Source organism: Pleurodeles waltl, chromosome 4_2, assembly GCF_031143425.1.
Source record: "Pleurodeles waltl isolate 20211129_DDA chromosome 4_2, aPleWal1.hap1.20221129, whole genome shotgun sequence".
NCBI classification, from domain to species: Eukaryota; Metazoa; Chordata; class Amphibia; order Caudata; family Salamandridae; genus Pleurodeles; species Pleurodeles waltl.
Window position 1 is genome coordinate 66766269 of NC_090443.1, and position 23966 is coordinate 66790234.

The 23966-nt window shown below is 44.1% G+C and overlaps 1 protein-coding gene across 1 annotated transcript; it reads left to right on the top strand.

The window, feature by feature from the left end:
* The first annotated feature begins 7726 nt into the window (after nucleotides 1-7726).
* Nucleotides 7727-21172, top strand: LOC138294077 (aquaporin-2-like). The gene is made up of 4 exons (XM_069233316.1): nucleotides 7727-8089; nucleotides 9364-9528; nucleotides 19330-19410; nucleotides 20760-21172. The coding sequence occupies exons 1-4, from the start codon at nucleotides 7727-7729 to the stop codon at nucleotides 20970-20972; spliced, it is 822 nt and encodes a 273-aa protein (XP_069089417.1). The 3' UTR covers nucleotides 20973-21172.
* The last annotated feature ends 2794 nt before the right edge of the window (nucleotides 21173-23966 follow it).

A 23966-nucleotide genomic window follows, 5' to 3' on the forward strand; every position in this document is an offset into this window, starting at 1 on the left:
ATAGGTGTCTGGTTGGTTGGTGGAATATCAAGCATTTGTTAATATAGGCTGGTCCTTCGTTGTGCGGGCTTTGTATGCAATGGTCAGCATCTTGAATGGCATCTCTTCGGGATTGGGAGCCACTGTAGCTTCTTGAGGTGCGGCATGATATGGGTCCATCTGGGGAGGTTGAGCCTTGCAGCTGAGTTTTGTATTGTCTGTATTCCCTTCAGGAGGCGCATGGTGATTCCTACATAGAGTGTGTTCCCCATAGTCCAGCCTGCTGGTGACAACGGCCTGCAGCATGGTCCTTGTGTTGTTGACTGGGAGCCACCCAAAGATCTTGCAGAACATGCCTTGGGTGTGGAATCAGGTGGATGAGATTGCATGGACTTGCTTCTTCATGGATAGCTTGTTGTCCAAGATGATGCTGAGGTTGCAGGCCTGGTCCATCGGGGCAAGGGATGGGCCATGTTCAGCAGGCTACCATGTGTTGTTCCACAGCGAAGTGTTGTTCCCAAAGATGAGGACTTTCGTCTTGTCCATGTGGAGCTTGAGACAGTTGTCCTTCATCAAGTCAGTGACGTTCATCATACATATTTAGAAGTTGGCTCTGGTGGTGGATGGGTCTTCTGACAGCAAGAGGATGTGCTGGGTGTTGTCTACATAGGAAATGATGTTGAGTCAGTGCGATCTGACTGAGTTGCCCAGAGGGGTCAGGTACATATTGAAGAGGGTGGGGCTGAGGGATTATCCTTGTGGGACTCTGCAAATAATCTTCTGGAGTTCTGAGGTGAGAGGTGAGAGATGGACTTTCTACGTTCCTCCGGTGAGGTATGAGGAGATCCATTTGAGGGCGTCTCCCTGGACTGAGATGTGGTGGAGTCTGTTGATCAAAATGTGATAGGAGATGGTATTGAAGGCAGCTGACAGGTCCAGGAAGATGAGGGCTGTGGTTTCAGGACCCTGTTGTCATCGGCCGCTGCGATCAGGGCTGTCTCTGTACTGTGGCTGGCTTGGAATTTGGATTGAGAGGGCTCCAGGAGGTTGTTTTGTTCCAGGTGTTCGGTGAGTTGCTTGTTGATCGGCTTTTTGAGAAAGTTTGCTGGAAAGGGGATTGGGAAGATGGACCAGTAGTTTTTTGGTTCTGCTGGGTCAGCAGATGATTTCTTCAGGCGGGGCCTCACTTCAGCGTGTTTTCAGTCCTCAGGGAAGGAGGCCGAGGTGATGGAGGCATTCAGGACTTTCTTGAGATAGTCGCCAATTGTTTTGCTCCTAAGGTTGAAGATGTGGAGCGGCAGGGGTCTGTGGGTGCTCCCAAGTGTATGAAGTTCATGATAGAGATTGTGGATTGCGTACTGAGACGGTCCCACTGGGTGAGCGGGTGTTCGAGGTTTGTATTGATGGGTGTGAGCAGGCTGATGCTGTCATCGGCAGTGGTTTCGGTTTGAAGTTTTCATAAATGGCTGAAATTTTACTGGCAGAAGTCCCGCCAGGTGTCACACAGTTCTTGGAAGGGGGTGATGTGGTTCTCAGTGGCCGCATGGTTGGAGAACTCCTTCACAATGGTGAAGAGCTCCTTGCTATGGTTTGTGCTAGCTTCTATGCAGTCTGCTAAGGCATTCTTTGTTTTTTTTCAGGAGGCGTGGCACTGGGTGAGTGCTTTCTTAAAGGTGGTATGGTCTCCTGACATCTTGCTGGTGTTTTTCTTACTTTCTAGTTGCTGGCAGTTGCATTTGGTGGATTTCAGCTCCACTTCTGGCAGATCATTCGGGTTTGGCTGGCTTGGTGGGGGTGATTATGCTGGTGCATTCTGTGATTCACTGGGAGATGCTCTTTGCAGCTTGTTCTGGGTTGGATGTTGTGTCTGGGAGGAGACAGTTGAGTGCGTTTTTTCACTGGTCCTCAGATAACTTTTTCCGGTTTCCGTGTGTGGAGCTAGGGGGCATAGTGCCAGTGTTGTTAGGTCCTGAGATGATGAAGTGGACCCTGTAGCAGTTGGTCCAGGCGAGTTGCGAGACGCGGCTGTACTGGACTCTGTCGCTGGACATAAAAATGGGGTTTAGCATGTGTCCTGCACTGTGGATGGGGTCAGGGACCAGTTGCTTGAGGTCAATGTTGCTTATGCTTTCCAGGAGGTCTGGTGTGGTGGTGGTGCTGAGGTCTTTGAGGTAGAAGTTAAGATCCCCTAGAAAGATGTAGGGCTTGGAGTTGATGGTGATTGGGGCGATGAGATCAGGGATGGTGTTGCAGAAGCTGGGGCGTGGTCCTTGTGGCCTGTATGCAAGGGTGTCTCTGATTGTGCTTTTTCCATATGTGTAAAGGTGGAAGCTCTATTATCAGGGTCAGGTCATCTGTGGAGGCTGGGCAGTGGATCATGTCCTTGTATATGATGACAATTCCACCTCAGTGTTCGTTGGTTCAGTCCCAATGTGTTATCTTGTAGCCTTTGCGTGTGGCAACAGCGATGTCTGGCGCAGAGGCAGGATTCAGCTATGTCTCTGTGAGAAAGATGATGTCTGGGGTGATGGATGAGATTATGTCCCAGATTTCTGTGGCGTGTTAGCTGAGTGATCGTGCGTTGAGTTCAATGCACCAGAGTTCTGCCGTGGCAGTCTCGGCCACAGTGGTGGATGCGGTCATGTTTGCGGTGCCACTGGTGTTGTTGGTTGCTTCTGTGTCGCAGGTGAAGCAGCTGTGCCGGCAGCAGAATGGTCCTCTGGTGGTGCGTGGGATGTGCAGCAGCGGGGTCCCTGGTGATGGGCACAGACAGTCTTGCCTTTGGCACACCAGAAGCGCAGCCGCACTGCGGCATCCATTAGGTAGGTCCTGGAGGGGGTAGGGCACTGCGTGGCTTGAGTGGCGAAACAGGCAGGAAAGGAGCAGGCGGCACAGAAGCTCCAAAAAACGGCAAGGTAAAGGGGGAAAAGAGAGGTCTGATAAAAGTGCAGATACGGATGAACAGTTGCTAACACACTGGAGATAATATAGATACAAGCAGGGGCGCTGAACAGAAAAGGAAAAGTTATTGAGGGCAGAATGTTGCGACTAGAAATAACTGGCTAAAACTCACTGGAGAGAGCCCTCGGATACAAGCAGACTCACAGTACAGGAAAGGAAAGTTGGTTATAGAAGAACAATATGAGGCTAAAATAACTAGTTAGACTCACTGGGAACATGATACAACATGCAGGAGGCATGGAGCACAGAGCCGAACGCTGGCAGCAGAGGCGTGACAGAGTCACGAGACCTGCTGCGCTGGGGGAGCTGGTCAGACATCTGTGAACCTTGCGACCAGTACAGAGTTGCGTGGTTGAACTCAGGTAAGTTTATTACACACATATTATTATGAATAATAGGACGCTCATGTACAGCCTCTTGCCACCAATGCCTCTTTCCTCCAGCTGTCCACTCACAAGTTTCCAGATGGAATCCCTCGCTTACATTCTAATGCTGACATTCGACGCCCACCGTCATGCAACATAAGACCTAACAACTAGCAAGGCTTTTGTAACTCAGACTCCATCTTTAAGTACATTGCAAGTGGGATTTCTGCAGTCGCAATGTCTGCATTATTGTGAATCACAAACTCTGCAACGACAAAGTACTATTGTGCATCGCACCCTAGGTTCCCAGTTGACCCAGTTCTTGCAGTCAGCTTGAACTCATACAAAATGTACCGCCAATGTGCAAGAGGTAATCATGACATCTTTCTTTAATTTTACAACTAGGAAAACCCTGAATGGCAACTAGCAAAATCACTGTTTTATTATATTTACATTGCTTAACGACAGAGTAGTATAAAAAGGACATGAAAGTGTTTTCTTCACTCGTTTTTGTGTCAGATTTGAAGAGAGAAAGAGATATGTGTCCTGGAAACTCTCATTTTTCTCATTTGAGAACGGATGACCAAATCCCAACAACTGAATTCTCTGGTCACCACCGTACTTAAGAATGGCTACAGATATGTCGCACTTCAGAAAGGGGGCACAAGTAGAGTTCAGATATGAACCTGCCTGAAACAATTTAATTTGGAGAATCCTTGTTATTTGTTGTTTGATAGTCATGGTTTGCTCATCTCCTTCGTTACCAGTCACAGACTTAGATTTGTTGAAACCACTGCCAAGTTTAAATGTACTCTGAAGAGGTGGAAGTACTAAAAGGAAACAGCATTGGCATGTTTCATTGATTCACATGCTTTGAATCTTCTTTAAAAAAATCTACAGTAACAATAAGAAAAGTTTTAGAAGCAATAGCTAAAAAGTACCTAAAACGATTTCTTTACAAGTCAATGAGCGAATGGCTTCACAGCTCTGTCTCCAGAAGCCACCACAAATTTTAGCGAAGAGCACCGTTCTAGTCAACATCTGCCTCACTGGCTAAGTGGACAAGGCACATGTGAATCGAGGAAAGATCCAAAAGCTGGAAAACTATAGTTATATAAGTAATCGTCCACTTTTCGAGAACAGAGCTTTACGAGATTCATAAACTTTCAACACTGAACAAAGTGTCAATCTGGGAATGTGACACTTTAACTAAACCCTGTCTTCAGCACCGCAATCACACTTCTATTTCAGGTCCCAGAGCTGCAATCTTGGACATTGCATATGTGCAGTCTTCCAAGACACAGTCTTGCAAACCGCTCAAAAAAGGTATTTACAAAATATGCAAGGGGCTACAGTGCCAGCAGGGACTCTGGTCAACTGAGCCAAAACTCTGGCTAGTTCTTGTCTTGACCAAGAGTTCAAGTCCATACTTTACAAAACCCGATTGGTTAAAAAGTCTGTAATCATTAGCCCTGCGTGTGTGAAAATATGCATTACCTCAGAACAATTCTGGCATGCAAGATACTTGCAGAAGAATATTTGCCTGTTCTAAGCATATTTAACAATTAAAAAAATGAAACTTCCTCAAACTCGCAGAACGAACAGAATAGTCACTAGTCAATGAACCTGAAAATGATTACTTAGGAGAAGATCGTCGAGATTCAGTCTTCCCAGCAGCCTCATGTATTCACCCTCACAAATGTACAAGAGTGCAGAACGCTGGGACTGGCAAGACCGAATAGGTGGACACAAGAAAGTTCAAAAGCACTGAGCCCGAAGCAGAATGCATCCACAAAACAAAATCTAACATTTGCAGTATTCTTTACGTTTCTGTCCTTGGTATCACAAACTCAGGAATACTTTCCTGGCAAAATAATTTAAAAAAATCTCCATAATGGAAAATTTGCAGGGGATTACTTAGTTCTCAGAAACCCAATTCCGAAAATGACAAACCATGACAAATCAATAAATATACTCCAAAAAAAATAAGAAAGGCGAAATTCTAACCACAAACCCTGTCTATCGACGCATATTGACTAGATGGCAATTTCCATGCAATCACAAGAGGGAGTGCTATGTGGATTAGTATGTAAATTCTAATATACACCACCTAACGAAAAGAGGTCAAGTTAAGACAAAAAAGAGGACATACGAAGAGATATCAAGTATAAGTGTCTCTTCTCCTCCGGCCGGATCCGCCTTACAGTCTTTTATTTCAGCACCTAGGTGTCTCCTTGTGTGTTACGGGACTCTGGATCGAGAAAACAAAGAAGCAAACATAGGAAAGACAGCTCTAGCTTCAGCAAGCCTGAATTTTTCTGATTTTTTTTAACGTGCATAAGCAATGAAAAACTGTAAAAGTAATAAAATGTAAAATGACATATTCTAACAGTTGTATGTATATGTTTGCAAGAAAGTAAGTAAATATTGAGGCATCCTAAACTAAATAAAAAACAAGAAATGAAAGAAATGCTTGGCCTACCAGACAAGGCACTGAAGTGGACTGTTCTTTAGGCAGAGCTATTTGTGCGAAAGCAACACGTCATGAAACACTGTAGAGAGCCAATGGCTGAAGAGGGCAGACCCATTTCCTAATATTGTAGTGGGAAAAAGCAAAATGTGAATGACACTTACAGGCCAAGTGATGAAGAGGGCTAACCCCAAAGCCTCTGTATTTGTGTGTGTGCGTGTGGCGAGACAGTTCAAGCTGTCTCTAGTCCAGACCTCCTAAAGCCGCTGCACTTTTATATGGCTGCTCCTTTACGACAAAACTCGTGGGTAAGCTTTCTCCTTACAAACTGCTCGTCTTACCTCGAATCCTCGACATACTTCACGTGCCTTCATCGTAACATGAACTCTGCCTGCCTTTGGGATTATTCCAGTGCCCATATGTTTAGTACACAAACGACTGGGCCGGGTACGATAAACAACTTTTCAGAAAATAAGTTGCCCACTGTCTCGATAGTTAGTAACTCTCTAAAGTGCCTTTTCTCTGATGCCTTAGGAGCTTTGCAGCAGCTACGTTGATGATTGTGAGCGTAGGACTAACTGTGTATTTACATAGACAGGACTGACAACTCGTGGCAACCAGTGACTGAAGGCTGAGAGCATTCTCTGGAACTGTCTCTTGGAACACACTGATCGCTTCAGTGATACAATCCACCTTTCCCCTAAGATCATTCTCCTCTGCTCCCTGGAACGACAAGCTCATAGGTTATACACCATAGACCCCAGCATTAGGTTAGGTTAAGGTGATATGTGTGGTGCACTAATCACCCCTTGAGGGCATCCAGGCATGCAAGTTGTGAGGTTCCTAAGGTGCTTCTATGAAGAGCCGGGTCTTCAGCTTCTACAGTCTCATGGTCTATGTTGTGAGCACTTCCTGGTACAGCAGTTTTGTGGATTACACATAATGCACCACAAGTACCTCATCCTTACAGGTTATAGACAATATGCACCACTAACGACAACCCCTGTACAGCATATGGGGGTAGATGCGGTTTGCTGGATACGTTACTGATTTTGGGACCAGAAGTGGGGATTTCGAGCTCAATTTCAATACATGAAAAAAAAAAAAAAGTCTGCTAGGTAAATCATGTTATCTCCCTGTGCCTGAAATTATAAGTATGTTTAATGTAATCAAGCAAATAATAACTGACAGTGAACTATTTATTTATTATGGTGTCAAATATATGCATCCATCAGGTCTTGGTTTCTGCAAGGTGGTCCAACTAATACAAAACCGCTTTATATGCAGCCTTCAAGTTTGAGCTGCTCCAGCTTAAATACGACTGTTTACTGTAAAATACTCCAGGTCTCCTTGGAGCTAGGCCTGTGCTATTACCTAAAATAAAATAAATTGACATGCTCTCATGGGAAACTAACAACACTCCACCCAGCACTACATTCTCTGCCCCTATCCAGTCTGCATTCCTGCACGAGTCCCTTTGGTTATGCATCACACCTTTAGACTACAGCCTCTGTTAGCACACAGTGCGCTGAGAGTTCCCCATTCTAAACTACTTAACATCAAAATATCTCCGCACTTTTGTAGCCTCACAAATCCTACAAGAGATGACGCTTAGCGCCCCATACTCATAAAACCCAGAGATACGCCTTGTAGAGTCGTACAGTAAACTGTTTGAACTAAAAAAACACCCCAATGATGCTGTGTGGCTCTTTAAGTACAGACTGGATAGGCACATGAGCTGCAACTGCAATAAACTGAGTTTCTACATTAGTAATAGGGCAGGTCTGAGCTCCGGCTTGGAAAATTTTAGGTTTGGAGAAGGCTAGTAGCCCCGCCTCTTTCAGGAATGGTTTCCTCCTGCCCAGGAGAATATAAAAGTGTATCCCAGCTCTCAGAAGAGTAAACACAGAACCTCAGAACTAAGCAGTCACTGTCTCATTGCAATTAAACAATGAAAAAGGAGCTGTGTTCCGGCGCCTTTACTCGCGCCTTCATGGCCGAGCTTTTAGGTACCATGTTATTTGTCTTCTTAGGCCTGGGCTCGGCCCTGAAGTGGTCCGGAGCACTCCCAACCATCCTGCAAATTGCACTCACCTTCGGCCTGGGCATCGGCACCATGGTCCAGACGATGGGGCACATCAGTGGAGCCCACCTAAACCCAGCAGTGACCCTGTCGTTCTTGGTGGGGTCGCAGATCTCCCTGCTGCGAGCTGTCTTTTACATCATGGGTCAGATGCTGGGAGCGGTGGTTGGAGCAGCCCTTCTATATGCATTGACGCCGGAGGCCGTCCGAGGTAGCTTTGGAGTGAACATGGTAAGTGAGGCGCCATCAGACTCCAAGGGTGGGGTAGCCATCAGCCAGTTCTTGCGCAACGCATCCTGCAGCTTTCACGGGTACACACAGGATGGACCCTCCATGGGAGTCATTAAACTTGCAACATATCTTTCGCTGCAGTGCAGCCCATTTTCTTAATTTGCAGGTCTAAGGGCGTGCATTAACTAATGAAAGGATTAATCTTCTGCTGGCAGAGTGTATTACTGCCTCTGGCATTTCTAGATGGCCCAATTAGGACAGCGATAAGTGCTATGTGTCACTTCTCGAGTCTGTGACTCTCCGAAGGGCAGAACCTAAAACGTGCAGAATAAGATAAAGGTTAGGTTCGTTCTGTGAAGGAGTCCGCTCCCCGTGATGCAGAGTGGGTATTTGGGGGGTGTGGTGTTCACACCTCATTCTGGAGTTCATTTCGCCTTACAAGGCACCAACATTTAGCTTAACCACCGCCGCCCACCTTCACGAAAGGGGGATCTTACCATTGTGTGTGACTTCAAAGGCGAAGTATCCTTCCCTTCCTCCATGAATGACCAAATGCTCGCCCATAATTTCTTAATGGATTGCTTCAGCGAAAGAGAGCATTTTGCATGCTTTGTGGGAAGGGAAAAGAACGCCCTGGCAGTAGTGAACGGGCATTTAATGCGGGGTTCCCATTACTTGGCCCTCTCATCCCCGCACCATCATTCGTCCGCATCCTGAATTGCAATGTCCCATGAACCTTATCAAGGTTTATATATGGAACGATAGAAGCAGGAAAGACCGAAAGTAGGTATGCTGGACAAACACATGGTGTTTACTATGGACTGAAACATGTTTGTAAATAATATCTTGGTTGTGGGTTTGGCTAAGGTAGAGGTTGGCTTAGAGACCACAACAATCTCTTGTTCTGTGAGGGCAGGAAAGTGATCAGCCTCGCTAATGTGCAGCCAGCGCTGATTACTGGCAGGTGTGTGTAACACGGTGTTGCATTTATAACACGATATTAGCTATAATGTGTTTATCGCGTCATATTTCACGCATCCAATTGCCCCAGAACATATGCAAGTAAGTGTTATCCTGAGACTTCTCAGGATTTTGTGTATTTCTTAGCTATGGCCTTTCACAAACCAACGGGGGGCGCTGTTTCCTCGTGCTTGTGAACAAAAATGCAACATGTCGCAGACTACTGAAATTCTATGCAATTGCTATTGGCAGATTAAGACTGCCAAATCACGGCGTGTACTCATTACTGGCGCATTTTGCTTTTCTCTTTCCAGCCCAACAGTAATGTTAGCGCCGGGCAGGCCTTTGCTGTGGAGCTCATTCTCACCCTGCAGCTCGTCCTGTGTGTTTTTGCCTCCACCGACAGCCAGAGAACAGACAACGTGGGTTCGCCAGCTCTATCTATCGGCCTGTCTGTTACCCTAGGACACCTGCTCGGGGTATGTATTTAGATGAATACTTTAAGAAATCCCTTTCAGACTCACAAATGAGAGAAATGTCCCAAATGTGTGCTGGAGTGAGAAGTTTAGTGATGCTTTTTGGCTGACTGGTAAAGGCAGATTAGGCACAATGACTGTCATAGATACTTGTCAAAAAAGGTGCTTGGCAGACCTCAAGAACCATGCCAATTCCAGTTTTCTTAATGAAAAATGAATATGCAAATGCAGGTATTTGATTATGGCTAATTGTACAGCACAAACCTATCCGGGGAGTGGACGGTGGTGAATGGAGCGCCATATGAGCCGATTAGGAGATCATTGCAAGGTGAGTGGGGAGCAGCTAAAAGAAAGATGGGGCAGGAGACTTCTATGTGTCATATTTCCCTCACCATCAGACTAAAAGATGCTGAGTCCTAAGGCAAGATAAGAGCACCCCTGTGGAAACTGACCCACGACACAAAAACCCTTACACTTGTATTCATTGCACATAAATGGCTCCTTCAACAAAGAACTGATAACGTGTCCGAACCTTGATAATTTAACTTAAAAGGGGACTCGTTTTAGGCCAATGAATCTTTTGACCACGTTTGGGGACGTCCCAGAACGAGATATTTGTTTAGCATTACAATCAATAGATCAATAGCCTCATCAATATTCACAATAACTAATCAATCAAACTAATCAATAACATTTAATAAGAATAAACACACCCTGATCCTTCTGCCATGAAAAACCACACAAATCTAGTAAGATTTAGGATATTTGTTCCCTATTAGTTACACTCTAGTATCATATTTATTAGTCGCAATATCAATAAGCACATCAATACCACAATAACTTGGCAACTCGAGTAAGACTTTATCAAAGCATAGGTCATGAACATTAGAACAAAGAAAGACGTTAACATGAGTCAAATTTTAGCAGAGTATCATTAGTACATTATTCACAAAGCAAGAAGTCGGTCATTTGTCTATTTGCATCCGATATTAGTGAACTCCTTAACTAACCTCTAATTAGCATCAGCATGTTGAGCTTCAAGCAAAACAATTTAGCAAAATGAATTTTCGAAAACATCTAACTATGGCCTCTATCAAAAGAGCAGTTGGTACCTAGAAAGAAAAGGCAAACAGACAAATACAATTTATCATCAGAAAGTTACCCATCCGAATGAGTCAGCTTGCAGGATCAGTCTTCATCCTCAGGACATCAGTCGATTCGCCATCAGCCAGGATAGACAGGTAAGTCTCAGTAGGGCATAGTAAGAAAAGGCTCTTCCCTCATAAGGAGGAGAAGTGCATATCAGACAAGGAACAAGGTGAGGATGGCTTAAGGTATAAAACAAAGTCTCTCAGAATGGCAAAGGGATGATGAGGAATGGCAGAATGGCTCGTTAATGGCAAGGAAGAATGGCTGATTTCTTCTTGGGTCACGCCGTTATATCAAAGTTTTCGAACAAGTCTCTAATTTCCCATTGGGCAATATTTGGTGCATCGTTAGCTCTGTCCAATAATCCGTCACACACCTTACTAGAATTTTCACCTAAGACAGTTCTCATGCATTTGATTGTCTCCTGTGATTGACGTCTTCAACGGGTGGAATGTCAGGTAAGAAAAGTTACACTTGTCGCTCCAGTCAGTAGTTCCATTGTCTTCTCCTAGTCCAGGCGACCTTGCACCTGTTGCGAATTACACTGTTGCATTCGGCAAGAATGTCTTCTTGAGCAAGTCGGGTCCCATGAGAAAGAATTTACTATGGTTACACACATATCTCTAGCTTCTGGAAAAGTACAGCTTCGTGTCCTTAAGGAAAGCATCACATTGCATTTTAGAAAACACAGTTAATGTGAGACCATGCAGCTAGGCCCAAACCCTTGCTAACTAAGTCCTAGTGGTTAACTTTGCAAAACCCTAATACATAATCCTTAATACTAACACAAAATCATAGATTAGTACATTGTTAATTCATTATTAGTCAGTTTCATTAATCATCCTATACATTGGTGGCCACTCCCCGTGGGCACATTCCAAACACGTACATAATTTTTCTTCTAGGTTAACATATGTTCTATACAGCTTCATTACACATTATATTGCAAGCTTTTCATGTTAATATTAATTTTAAAAGTTACACTCCAACAGTACTCACCTATGACATAGCATTCTACCTGTCCAAAAATGCCCTTCAGCTCTCGGCTCCCTGCACTGCAACAGTATACATATATCACAATAGAAAAATCACTGAAATTCACAAGTTATGGTTAGGACTGCATTCCATGACTCACACAAAGGACATGCAAACCGTAACTCATACAACAGATGCAATGCTCTTGACCTCACTGTTTATGTGACAGATGTAATTACCAATGTCGTGAATAATCTTAGGCCCAGATTTAAGAAAAGTAGCACTTCACATCGTGAAGCGCCACTTTTCTTGCACCCCTCTGTTCCCCCATAATGCCACCATGTTTGCGCTGTATTTAAGAAATGGCACACCATGGTGGTATCAGGAAAAATAGCATCAAAATCTGACGCTTTGCTCCGTTAGCATAACAAATTCTGACTCTAGTGGAGCAAAGTGCAAGAAGGCCCATTGATTCCAATAGGTTCGTCCTTTTAACACCTGCTTTCAGCAGGCATTAAAAATGACGCCACAAATGGCGCGATGAAATCGTCTTATTTCATTGCACGCTTTTTGGTGGCCTCCTTGCGCCGGAATGCCCCCTTTGCATACATTATAGAGGGGGCATGCATAATGTGGTGCAAAGAGTCACAAAGCGGTGCAATGTATGCATTGCGCCACTGTAGATATGGCACAGCGTTTTTGGCAATCTAACTCCACATTAGCGTAAGAAAAGTGACACTAATGTGGCGTTAGATGGTGCAAGGCCATCCTTAAATTTGGGCCTTAGAGTTAAGTTTACATGTCATGTTATCGTTAAAACTATGACAGAGACAACTGTTAATGCAACATTAATTATTGTTTTGAATATGCATTGGTATTTATTTACATTATGGATTTAGGAGTTGTTTCTTATTTGCATAACTATTGTGAGATTATAAGCATTGAATTTGGTGTGTGAAGAATGGTTTGCATGTCTGTTACACGAGTTAAAGAATACGGTCCTAAACGTAACTTGCAAATTTCAGTGTTTTTCTGTTTTAATTCTCAACCATAACTCCACTTTAACTTTTTCAGTTAATTTCTGTTTTTTAAATATATGTGGCAGTGTCATAATCATAGCTAACCATAACTTGAGCTTATTTTCAGTGATTTTATTTTTATTATAAACCACATGCAACAGTTCCCTGTGCCCTGCCTTCATGAGCAGTCCGCCCCCCACAGTACAGGCCTTTGGCTGTGCACCATGGAGGTTGGTCACAAGAACTGGCCTACAACCCTCCTTTTGGCAGTCAGACCCTACTGCACAAAGCCTTTGGCTTAGCGAGGATGGGTCGCAGTACTTGGCATTTACCCACACCCTCCACTGGCGGCCAACCCCCTCTACACACTGACTGCAGCTGAGTTGGCGGGGGTCGGTCAAAACCAGTCATGTCCTTCGCCAAACCTGCATCATGAGTACAACCCTTGCTACGCAATGTCTTCAGGATCTGGAGAAGATGTTGGCAGCAGAATCCCATCCTGCCACAAGCAGCCATCACCTGCTGCATGAGGTCTTCGGACATGACCTGCGAGGCTTGCCACCAAGTACTGGACTGAGGCCAGGCTCTCTCCCAATCCGCTGTTGCAGCCAACTCATGTTTTGCAGCTGAGCCAAGTGCAGCAGTAGTGACCATGATACTTTTCCCCCATTTTTTTCAGGATTTTTGAATCCTCTGCTTCATTCTCAAATCATGAGGCCTCAGGAGTGTCTCCTGAACCCAGGGAATGTCCAGAATTCACAATTCCACACAGGGTGTGTGACTCTTGCTAGAAAAAAAACATTATTTTTGATTCCTCTCCCACATGGGCATGGAGGTACGAGTAGGTCCGCCATGCCTCTTATGTCGTTTTTCTTTTTCGTTTCCACAAAATGGTGTTCAGTGAACTGTGTTGGGTAATGGTAGCCACAATAAAAAAATTCCATTGATGACCAGCCAATCGGAGCATAGCAGACTCACAAAACGCCAGCTGGATTCCCAGATCCCCAGATCCCCAGTTGAAGAGAGGACAAAAAGCTTCCTAGTCCTATGGAGTACCATCCATGTTTTTTTAGCGGATTACTGAAGCCATAGAGGATCCACAAATTAAGGGTTCATATAGCTGTGAATTTTAACCCCTTCATAGCCAGATCATAAAACTTTTTAAAAGCTAGTTTCTCAAAAACTACTGAATGAAGTTATACCAAAACAAGCAAAGGCATGTCAGTGAGTAAACATTTAATTAAATCAGTAGTTTAGTAAAATTATATTCTTACGTTTTTATGAATCAAGCAACAAAGACTCCTAATGCAGTTAACACTGGACATTTCTAGGCCTCCATTCGACAGAGCTACACAAAACTTTCCACGACAAACCCAGAGAGGATGTACTTTTTCCATAAGGTTTTGTGAAGATTCATCAAACACCAAGAATATTCACAGCATTGCAAAGGTCAAATTCCCTATTATTACCATAGGATAGTGCACATGACCTGAAAAAAACGTGCTTGATACTTCACAGAATGCATGTTACGGTGATGCTACACACAAGAGAAAATTTGCTAATGCATGGGTTCAAACCTTTTATCCTGGATCTAGTTAAATACCTTTATTCATAACTACTACACATGACAAAGTTGTTGAGTGGCTCTCACTCTAGGCTGCCCCGCCGTTGTTGCCGGCAAGGTCTCTGCTGTTTGGGTTGCTGTCGACCTGGTGGGGGGGTTGAACACTGAGGGGAAAAACGCTGTTGGTAGGGCTTGTAGGGCCGTTGTTGTTCCTCTTGTTTTTCAAAGCCACCAGCCTTAAGGGTCTCCATTTCCAATTTTATGCAGGCCATCTCGTCATCCGTATGACTGCCAAAGAGTGTGGATCCCAAGAATGGCAGATTAAGGGTCTGTTGTTGTGATTCATGCTTGAGGGCCGTGAGATGGAGCCATGAAGGTCATCACAATGCCACCCTGTGACCATACTCGTGTGCCGCTAATAAGGATGAATCAGCTGCAGCATTGATGATCTGGTGGGAGACAATCAGACCCTTGTTGACAACCTCAAGGAAGTCCTCCCCTTTGTCTCTGGGTAGGTCACCTGCAAATTTCTGTGAGGATTCCCATAAGGTCCTGTCATATCTGCCCTGAAGAGCTGATGTACTAGCTGCCTTCTTAGTGACAGCAGCTGTACTACATACCTCATGGCCCGCTTAGCCCAATTGTTTACTCTCCTTCTCCAGTAGTATAATAGAAGAAGGAGTCGTAGAGTGGTGTTTCATAGCTGCTAAGATGACTACAGAATCCAGGGGTGGGTCAGATTGTAGAAATAGTGGATCTTGCTCTGGAGGCCTATATTTCTCCTTTAGTCTTGACAGAGCTGCTTTAGCTGAAGCTGGAGTGAGGAACACATTCATAGATGTTCCAAAAGTCCCGGAACTAAAGAAAGGAGAGGCCTTGACACTGAAAGGTGGTGAAGAATCTCAAATATGACACATGTGGAGGGTGTTGGAATTGACAATGGAGAATTTAATTTCACAGCTCTTCCTGGAATGTAGTGACATCATGCACTGGAGAAACCCATGGTTGGTAGAGTCCTACAATGTCGGTGAATATCTTTTTATGTTGGAAGAGGAAGTGGAGTAGTAGGAATGATGTCCAGACCTTGTATGCAATGTTGATCTAGACCTAGACGCATGGTGATGATGATGGTAAGAGCGTCTGGAGAGTCTGGAATGGTGTGAATGGTGGCGAGTTCTCAAATGTGATTGTCGTGGAGAAACCGAAGGTGTTTTAACAGGGACTTCCACAGGTGCAGGAAGTGGTGCTGGCGCTGGTGGAAGTAGTGTCTGAGGAAGAGGTGGTGGAGGAGGTGGTGGTGGCAGAGGAGATGAAGGCAGAGGAGTAGAAGAGTCTGGTAATCCTATCAGAGATGAAGTAGAATACACTCTGGAGTACTCCGAGTCAGGAGATGAAAAAATGCATCTCCGTTTTCTTCCTTCTGCATGTCTTGATATTTTTAATGTCGACATACTCCTCAAAGGCGTCCTTCGCCTACTTCTGTCAGTCAACATACTTCTTGATATCGACTTTTTGTTTTGTCTTGACTTCAACACACTCCTTAACGTCAAAGTCCTTCTGTGCCTCGATGTTGTAGCCACCCTAGATGTTGACAAACCCTGTCTCAACGTCGATCTTCACCTCCTCTTTGAAGTTAACCCAGCCCTCGAAGGAGAACACTTTGGTGCTGTACCTTGTCTTGACATCAAACCTCTCGATGTCAACCTGGAACATTGTTTCTGGGCAGAACTCCTGTTTTTGGACTTTCCAAGCCTGGGGTCCTCAGAGGAAGGTGAAACAGCCCTGGTAGAGGACTGACCCTCTACTTGTTCTCCTGACATCCTGCTTCCAAACTGCGCCTGTTGCCTGCGTTCCATGAAGACAAATTTTCTCCCCTTCCCTCAGGGTACGCCTAGAGAACTTCCTGCAGTGTGGCAATTGTCTGGAACATGGCTCTCAGGAGGGCAGATGATACAGACCTCGTGAGTGTCTGAATTGGCCTTCTTCTTCCGACAGGCAGGGCACTTGTCAAATAAAGATGGTATTTTATTTGACTAAATACCACAAATTACTGCCAGAAAAAAAAGAAAATTCAAGAAACAGTTGAAAACCATGGAAACCATGGAAAGCAACTGCCACCTGTGGGCAGGTTTGGATACTAGTGGTCTCTGGGTCCTTCAAGTCACAGACATTATTTTTACACTCACATTATGGCATCCTAAAGGGTCACACTCTCCTTCTATCCTTCATCTCCCTACTTTTACAAACAGGGTTCGTGTAAGGGATTTAAGCTGACTCCAAAAGTATTTGGCTCTAAATATACATGTATATGAGTTTCTCTAACCTTTTAAAAGTATAATCTGAAGAATTGAGTAATTGTAGCCCTTCTTATAGACTGTATAATGTTCTTATCTTAAGTGTTTCTACAGGCCTTTGTGAAGAAAGGTGAAGATCTACACTTCAGAAGACATACTACGGGGAAGTGCTGCTGGATCCCCACATGTAGGCGGGATTATTCAGTGCTTATGACTTCAATAGTGATCCCCTGAGAAAGAATGCATGTTACGAAGATGTTACGCTGATGAGAAAATTTGCTAATATTCACAATATCAATCCATGGGTCCAAACCCTTTCATCCTGGATCTAGTTATACATCTCTATTTATAACTACTACACATGACAAAGCAGTAAGTCATAAACCATACAAGTGGATATTAATTGAGTAATATGCTCTTTAATATCACTCTTGAGTATAGGCTGCGAACTTGATGCACAGTGCTTCTTTAGCCATTCCTTGCCTAGGGAGGTTTTTAAGGAACTGCGTGGCAGTGCTGACTGTGAAACAGATTACTGCTAATGTGTTCTAATGTTGTGAGAGAAGCAAGATTTTTGTGTGTGGGAAAATATTCTCTCAGTTAAACCAGCATCTCTCGGAAGAGTTTGCTGATTAGACACACCCAACATCACTGACTGCAAGCTCCAAGCTGCTGAACTTCTGGGATCAGGTGGTGTCAGTGCTTAATTTGAGCCGGTGGTTTCTGGTGCTTGGCATTGGGCACTTAATTGTCAACATCGGCACCTATGACAGTCTGCCACTTGGTGGCGCTGTTCATCTAATTTAGAGACAAGCACAACAATTGCTTATTAATTCAACCTAAATTTAAAATGACTAATACCTGCCACCAAAGCCATTCATATAACTCTGGGGGCCTGGAATAGTCAGAATCGTCACTCCTGTAAGAGTGTGATGCTCAGTCATTGTGTTGTTACTGAAACTGGCATCGCTGATGGCAGCAACGGGAAGAGCAAGCGGAAGTGGCCTCCTGACAAGGGCCCTGCCACTTATTTCTTTATTTTACAAATTAAACACTGCATGGCACCCGGTGCAATGGAGGATCAGTAGCAGTGGTGAAGAAGCTCACATTGCCTGCAGCACCATCTTTTCTTGGCATTAGGTATTGCGGATAGTGGTGCCGGCTGTACAGTTCTGAACACTTTATTAATTTAGAATGGCACCTCATGCTGACAGAGGCTCAGTACACAGCACCTTAGAACCTGCCGCCAGTACTGCCTGGCGTCTCATTTTAGCACCTTCAGCTGAGAATCTGCTTCTACTGGTTTAGTTCCTCCTGTAATTACTGATTGACACTGTACGTAAAATATGGGCGGTGAATGAAATACATGACCTGATTGTGAGTCAAGAATGATATGTGTGTCAGCTGTGGGTGGAAACAATATACATGTTCTGACTACAGAGAAGAAACGATCTCGATATGCTGAATACGAGTAATGAATTATGTCATTAAATTAACTGTTGGTAGATAATGATGTAATTGTGATAACTGTTGGCAGTTAATGGTTTACAGCCCTGATTTATACTTTTTTTGTGCAGCATTACCGTCATTTTTTGACGCAAAAATTGTGCAAACTTACAAAATATAATTTAGGCCCTGATTTATACTTTTTGGTCCAAAACTGCACTAACGCAGTTTTGCACCAAAAAGTTTAGCATCAGCTTGCACCATTTCAGTGCACCAGCCGGGCACCATACTGTGGAATGGTGCAAGCTGGTGTAAAGGGTAGGCTAGTGAAAAAAAAAATGGCGTTAGTCGGGTGGGGCTGGCAGTATGGAATAAGGGGTTTTGCACCAAAAATTTACTCTAACCTGCCTAGAGTCATTTTCTGACGCAAAACCATCCATACCACATGACTCCTGTCTTAGAAAAGACAGGAGACATGCCCACCACCCCAATGGCCAGCACAGGGGACCAGAGTCCCCTGGGCATGGCCATTGCACCCTGTGCTATGTATGGGGGCCCATTTCAGGGCCCCATATGGCACTTTTAAAATTAAAATTAATTACTTACCTGTACTTACCTGGGATGTGGTCCCCCATCCTCTGCTGTCCCTTTGGTGTGGGCGGGGGGGGGTGTCCCTGGGGCCTGGGGAGGGCACATGTGGGCTTATTCCATGGTGTTCCACCATGGAAATAGGCCAACAGGTCCCCTAATGCCTACCCTAGCCCAGGCGTAAAAAAATGGGGCAAAGCAAGCTTTGACCCATTTTTAACCCTTACTCCCTCCTGTGCACCATTTTTGCACAGGAGCATAATTATGGCATTAAGGCCATGGAGTCATTTTTTGCACGGGAACGCCTACCTTGCATCTCATTAAGGAAAGGGAGGTTTCCACTTCCGAAAAATGACTTTAACGCCATACATTTGGTGATAGATGGGTCTAGCGCCAAAGTATAAATATGGAGTTAGTTTTGCACCGAATTAGAGTTAAAAAAATTGACGCTAATTTGGTGCAAACAGAGTATAAATATGCCCCTAAGTTTGCACCGTTTTTGCGTCACAAAATGACGCTAATGAGGTTAAAAAAAAAGTATAAATCAGAGCCTAAATGTGTTAACTATAGGCATGGAATGATAAAGATTTGACACCTTTAAGTAGGGAATGATGTCGGTGTGCTAAGTGTAGAAATACGACATCTTTTTTAGTCTCTGTCACTCGCAGTCGAACGATTGTCAGTGTTATGGTTTAGAGAAGATGAAAAGCATACCACGAGTTCATATGTTTTATCTGCTCCCCCATCTGATTCTTTTTCCTATTCGTAGATATACTACACTGGTTGCTCCATGAATCCTGCACGATCCTTTGGCCCTGCAGTAATAACAGCAACCTTCACTCATCACTGGGTAAGATTTCGATTTGAAACCTGACAAAACGAAAGGAAGGTATGTTTTTATTTTAAAACGAAAGATGCTACCAAGAAGTGTGTTCTTGCTGAGGAAGTGAGGGTTCCCTCCAGATGGGGAAGCAGCCTGAACCACAACTCCCGATCAACGAAGTCGTGGACAACGAAAGCGGAGCAACGCTTTCGTTAACCATGACTTCCTTGTTCGGTGCCTTAACCACGCATGTACTGAACCACACACATGCATGGTTAAGGCACAGAAGAAGGGAGTCGGCTGAGGAGGAGGACATGATCAGGTAAGTGGGGCAGGGGCTGTTTTAGGGGCCGGGGGGGGTTCGGGGTATTTTTTGTTTTTGGGGGTGGGGGGTCGGGGTGGTTTAGGTTTAGGGGCGGGGAGAGGGGTTGGGCATTTTTAGTTTTAGGGGTGGGGTGGGGGTTCTGGGGTATTTTTACTTTTTGGTGGTGGTGGTTGGGGCAGTTTAGGTTCTAGGGGTGGGGTGGGGGGGTTGGTTTTAGGTATTGGGGCAGGGTGGGAGGTTGCGGTAATTTTAGAGGTGGGTGGGGCGGTTGCAGTGGTTATAGGTTTTAGGGGCGGGGTTGGGGGTGGTGGTGGTTTTCATTTTTTCGGGGTGGGGGGTCACGGTAATTTTAGGAGCGGGTGGGGGGTTGGATTGTGGTTTTAGGTTTTAGGGTTGGGGGTCGGGGTAATTTTAGGGCAGGGATGGCGTTTGGGGTGGTTTTAGGTTTTAGGTTCTAGGCGCGGGGTAGGGGTTGGGGTAGTTTAGGTTTTAGGGGTGGGGGTTGGGGTGGTTTTAGTTTTTAGGGGCGGGGTGGGGGTTGGGGTAATTTAGGTTTTAGGGACGGGGTGGGGTTGGGGTGGTTTTAGGGGCAGGGGTGGGGGGTCGTGGTAATTTTAGGGGCGGGGTGTGGGCTTCGGGTGGTTTTAGGTTTTAAGGGGGGCAGGGGGTTGTGGTAATTGTAGGGGTGGGGGCTGGGGTAGTTTTAGGTTTTAGGGCGGGTGGGGGGTTGGGGTAGTTTAGGTTTTAGGGACAGGGTGGGGTTGGGGTGGTTTTAGGTTTTATGGGCAGGGGTGGGGGGTTGCGGTAGTTTTTAGGGGTGGGGGGTCGCATGCTGGAACCATGTATGCCATTCATTAATGCCTTTACCAGAAATTCTTTTACAATGAAAAATCGTTAAGGCATTCGTGGTAAAGGCATTAGTGGTAACAATGCAATCGTCGTTCCGACTGCGTTGTTCAGTCATGCGTGGTTCCAGCATGCGTTGTTCCGACATACATTCCTCCAGAAGCTCAAACGCCATGCTCTAAAACGGTTTTCTCCTTTTCTGCAGATCTTCTGGGTCGGGCCCATGGCAGGCGGGGTTGTGGCATCTATGATTTACAACTACGTGCTCCGCCCTCAGAAAAGAAGCTCATCGGAAAAACTAGCCGTGCTTCAAGGCACCTTTGACCCAGAGCAAGAGCGGGAAAGGGAAGAGCACAGGAAGCAGTCCATAGAGCTTCACTCCCTTTACAGCATTTCCAAAGTTCTGTCCAAAGCATAAGGCACCTGGGACTGTTGCACATAGGAAGCAAACAAACCATATATCAATGCAGTGCTTAGTGTATAGAAGTGAACTCAAAACGTGGTGTCTATAAGGATAATCCAGGCACTTAACATTGAAATGGAAGACTAAATCACGGCAAGACCGCTGCCAATCCGAGGCTGTGTAAAGGGGAGAATAATGTTGTGTAGAGTCTGCATTGCCTGCCATGGAAGACTTCATAGTGGCCTGTGGACCACTTGGTATGAAAAATAAGTTGCACTTTTGTGTTTCTTTTTCTTTTTTGCAAAGAACGATTTTTGCGTACATTATTAGTCTAAAAAGCACTTCCCAGAGAATGTTTCAAAACACATCAGTGTCTTTAATTTAAGATGTAGCAGTTGTTGTATATTTTCAAAGTGAGAGGAGAGGGTACAACCAGGTGTTGGTTTGCAGATGCAAGAGGGATCTTACAAACTCTTGTCGTGGAGCTGAATTATCGTCTTTGGGGAACTTAGTTGTTGAAAACAGAATCATGCTTTTAATTTAGACACTGGAGGCTTGGAACACGAATGTCAAATATGCAAAATGATGCTGTGAAGTTCTGTCTTATTTATAATAATTTGTAAAGGGCATTTTTAACTGGAGACATGGTATCCCAATGTCAAAATGAGAAGAAAACCAATATCGCGGTTAATCTAAGTGGTACAAGTTATAGCCCCTACCAGATGTTTATCTGAAGAAATATACTTCCATAGTTCTCAACTTTCTAGATGTGTGCTTATCACATCTCGATGTGCCAGAAATACCACTTAGCTATTAAACAGAGAGAAACTGAGGATAATAATGACAAATAATGGTCACCTGCGAACAATAATGATTGGACCTGGAATGGATCCATTAGTAGACTCAAACTTCAATTTGATCCACAAAGAAAACAGATCCAGACCTTGTAATGTGGTTTAAACTTGGGGAAAAGGAAATAAACTTTCTATCTCGATGTATTGTACACCAGATACAGAATGTTTTGGGTGTGATTAGGATTTGTAAAATCACATAGTTTATGTCTCATTAGTAGTTCTAAGAATATTTTATCATCTTACAATAAAGTCTAGAGATGAATCAACAAATGTGCATAGACCAAAAAGAGAGATGATTAAAGAACACAAATGCTGGGATTTTTGGACTCACGACAAAGACGCACTACACTGAACTATGCAGTGTTTTAGGTACATGATCTATGATGCATACTTAAGCTCTGATTTAGATGAAGGTATTAATAGATACTCCCCCAATTATGAAAGTGTCAAAACTCCACTGCCTGAATTCTGTCCTGCATTCTATCCATGTGGTAGAGTAAATATCATTGGTTAATTTTTACCAGATTTGCCATTTCCCTCGACAGTGATTGGAGGATTTTCCATTGCCATTCAACTGTATATATTACGCCTTTTGTCATTTCTTTGGCCCAGACTAGCCACCAGGTATGAAAATACACCTGCTTACCAACAAGCCTGAATGGTATACTTGTGAACAGTGCTGGTTCAGTCATCTTGTCATCTATCAACTGCCTCACACATGGCGGAGGTCTCATTTCTAGTCTATACCTTGAAGCTGCTCTGCAGTCAGCACAGGTACTACTCTAGATGACCCCTTCACAATACCTCCCCATTCTTTCACCTTCTTGGACATGCCATTTGGTAATGCATTGCTAAATGATGCTGGCCTCTGACATGAGGATGTAATATACAGTCTGACTGATGATGCCGCTGGGAGCTACATGCCATACAATGCTAGTGCTAATGTTGAAATGACCAGGAAGCGCTTCACTTAATGATGGCCAGTGTGCCTAAGGTATTGCCTTGCATATAAAACTTGTCTCATTGAGTTGTTTTAAAATTGGAGTCGCTACCATGTGTTACATTCTTATGTCCTTTATTCTGCCCCAATACCTCTCCCAATTCTGAATTATTGCAGTACTTTCAACAACCTTGCGCTACTTTTACCCACCCAGATTTTATTACAACTGTGCTTCATATTTATACTTAACCAATGTTAATTGTTTCATATTTCAGTGACTGAAGTACATATTTTTCTGGAAGTGCTTTAGCACAGGAAAAGTTAGCTCTATTTAATTGAAAATATATTCAGAAATATGTATATTTGTACAGTAGTTGTAATACTTTATTAACACTCAATAAAAATGAAAAAAGCGCTAAATTATCTTTCTATGATGGCATGCACTTTTAATGAGGAAAATGTATTCTCTTAAAGTATATTGCTTTTGTTTTTTTTTAAATGTCAGTAACCCAAAGAGAGTTTAAGTCGTCATATTATTGTAGCGGAGCGATGAAGCACCTCGGAGACTTTTCTACTTTACTTCAGATAAATTGAAATCAAATACCGGTACGTGCCTGTTTCCCCCAGGGCATCATCATTGCATAATACATATTACCACAGCCACGATATCCACCTCTGCATTGTCAGATTCACACAATTACTCTCAACACTTCTGCTTTCCGAGTATCAGGCACCAATGGCATCTGAGTCTTGTACATGCAACCACGTATCCATTTCGGTTGGTAATCAGGTGTATGCACCACATTTATTGTGGAAACGGAATCTCACGTAAATCCTGTTGTTTGAGCAACCTGTATGGAGCTCCCCTAATTTCCTCTTTCCCTATGCCTGACAACTTCGTAGATTTCTTTTGCATAAAACTTGGACCAGGCCAAAAAATCTCGACAGTCACAGTGTACTGGTCTGTGGACACCCGTGAGGCAGAGCAACACAAGTTCGTCTGACAGTTAAGAACAGATGGAGAAAATGCAGATCTTGCAGTAAAAAAACTTGACGAAAATCTAGGTTTTCAAGTGGGCTCATGTCCACGCCTGGAAAAAGCGCACTATAATGCGAGTGAAAAACCCTGTGTGACGTAATGAGTTAAAATTGTGTTGCTCATAAGAGAATTACCTTCTAATCGTTTCGTTTGTCTACAGACTGGGGATCTGTATA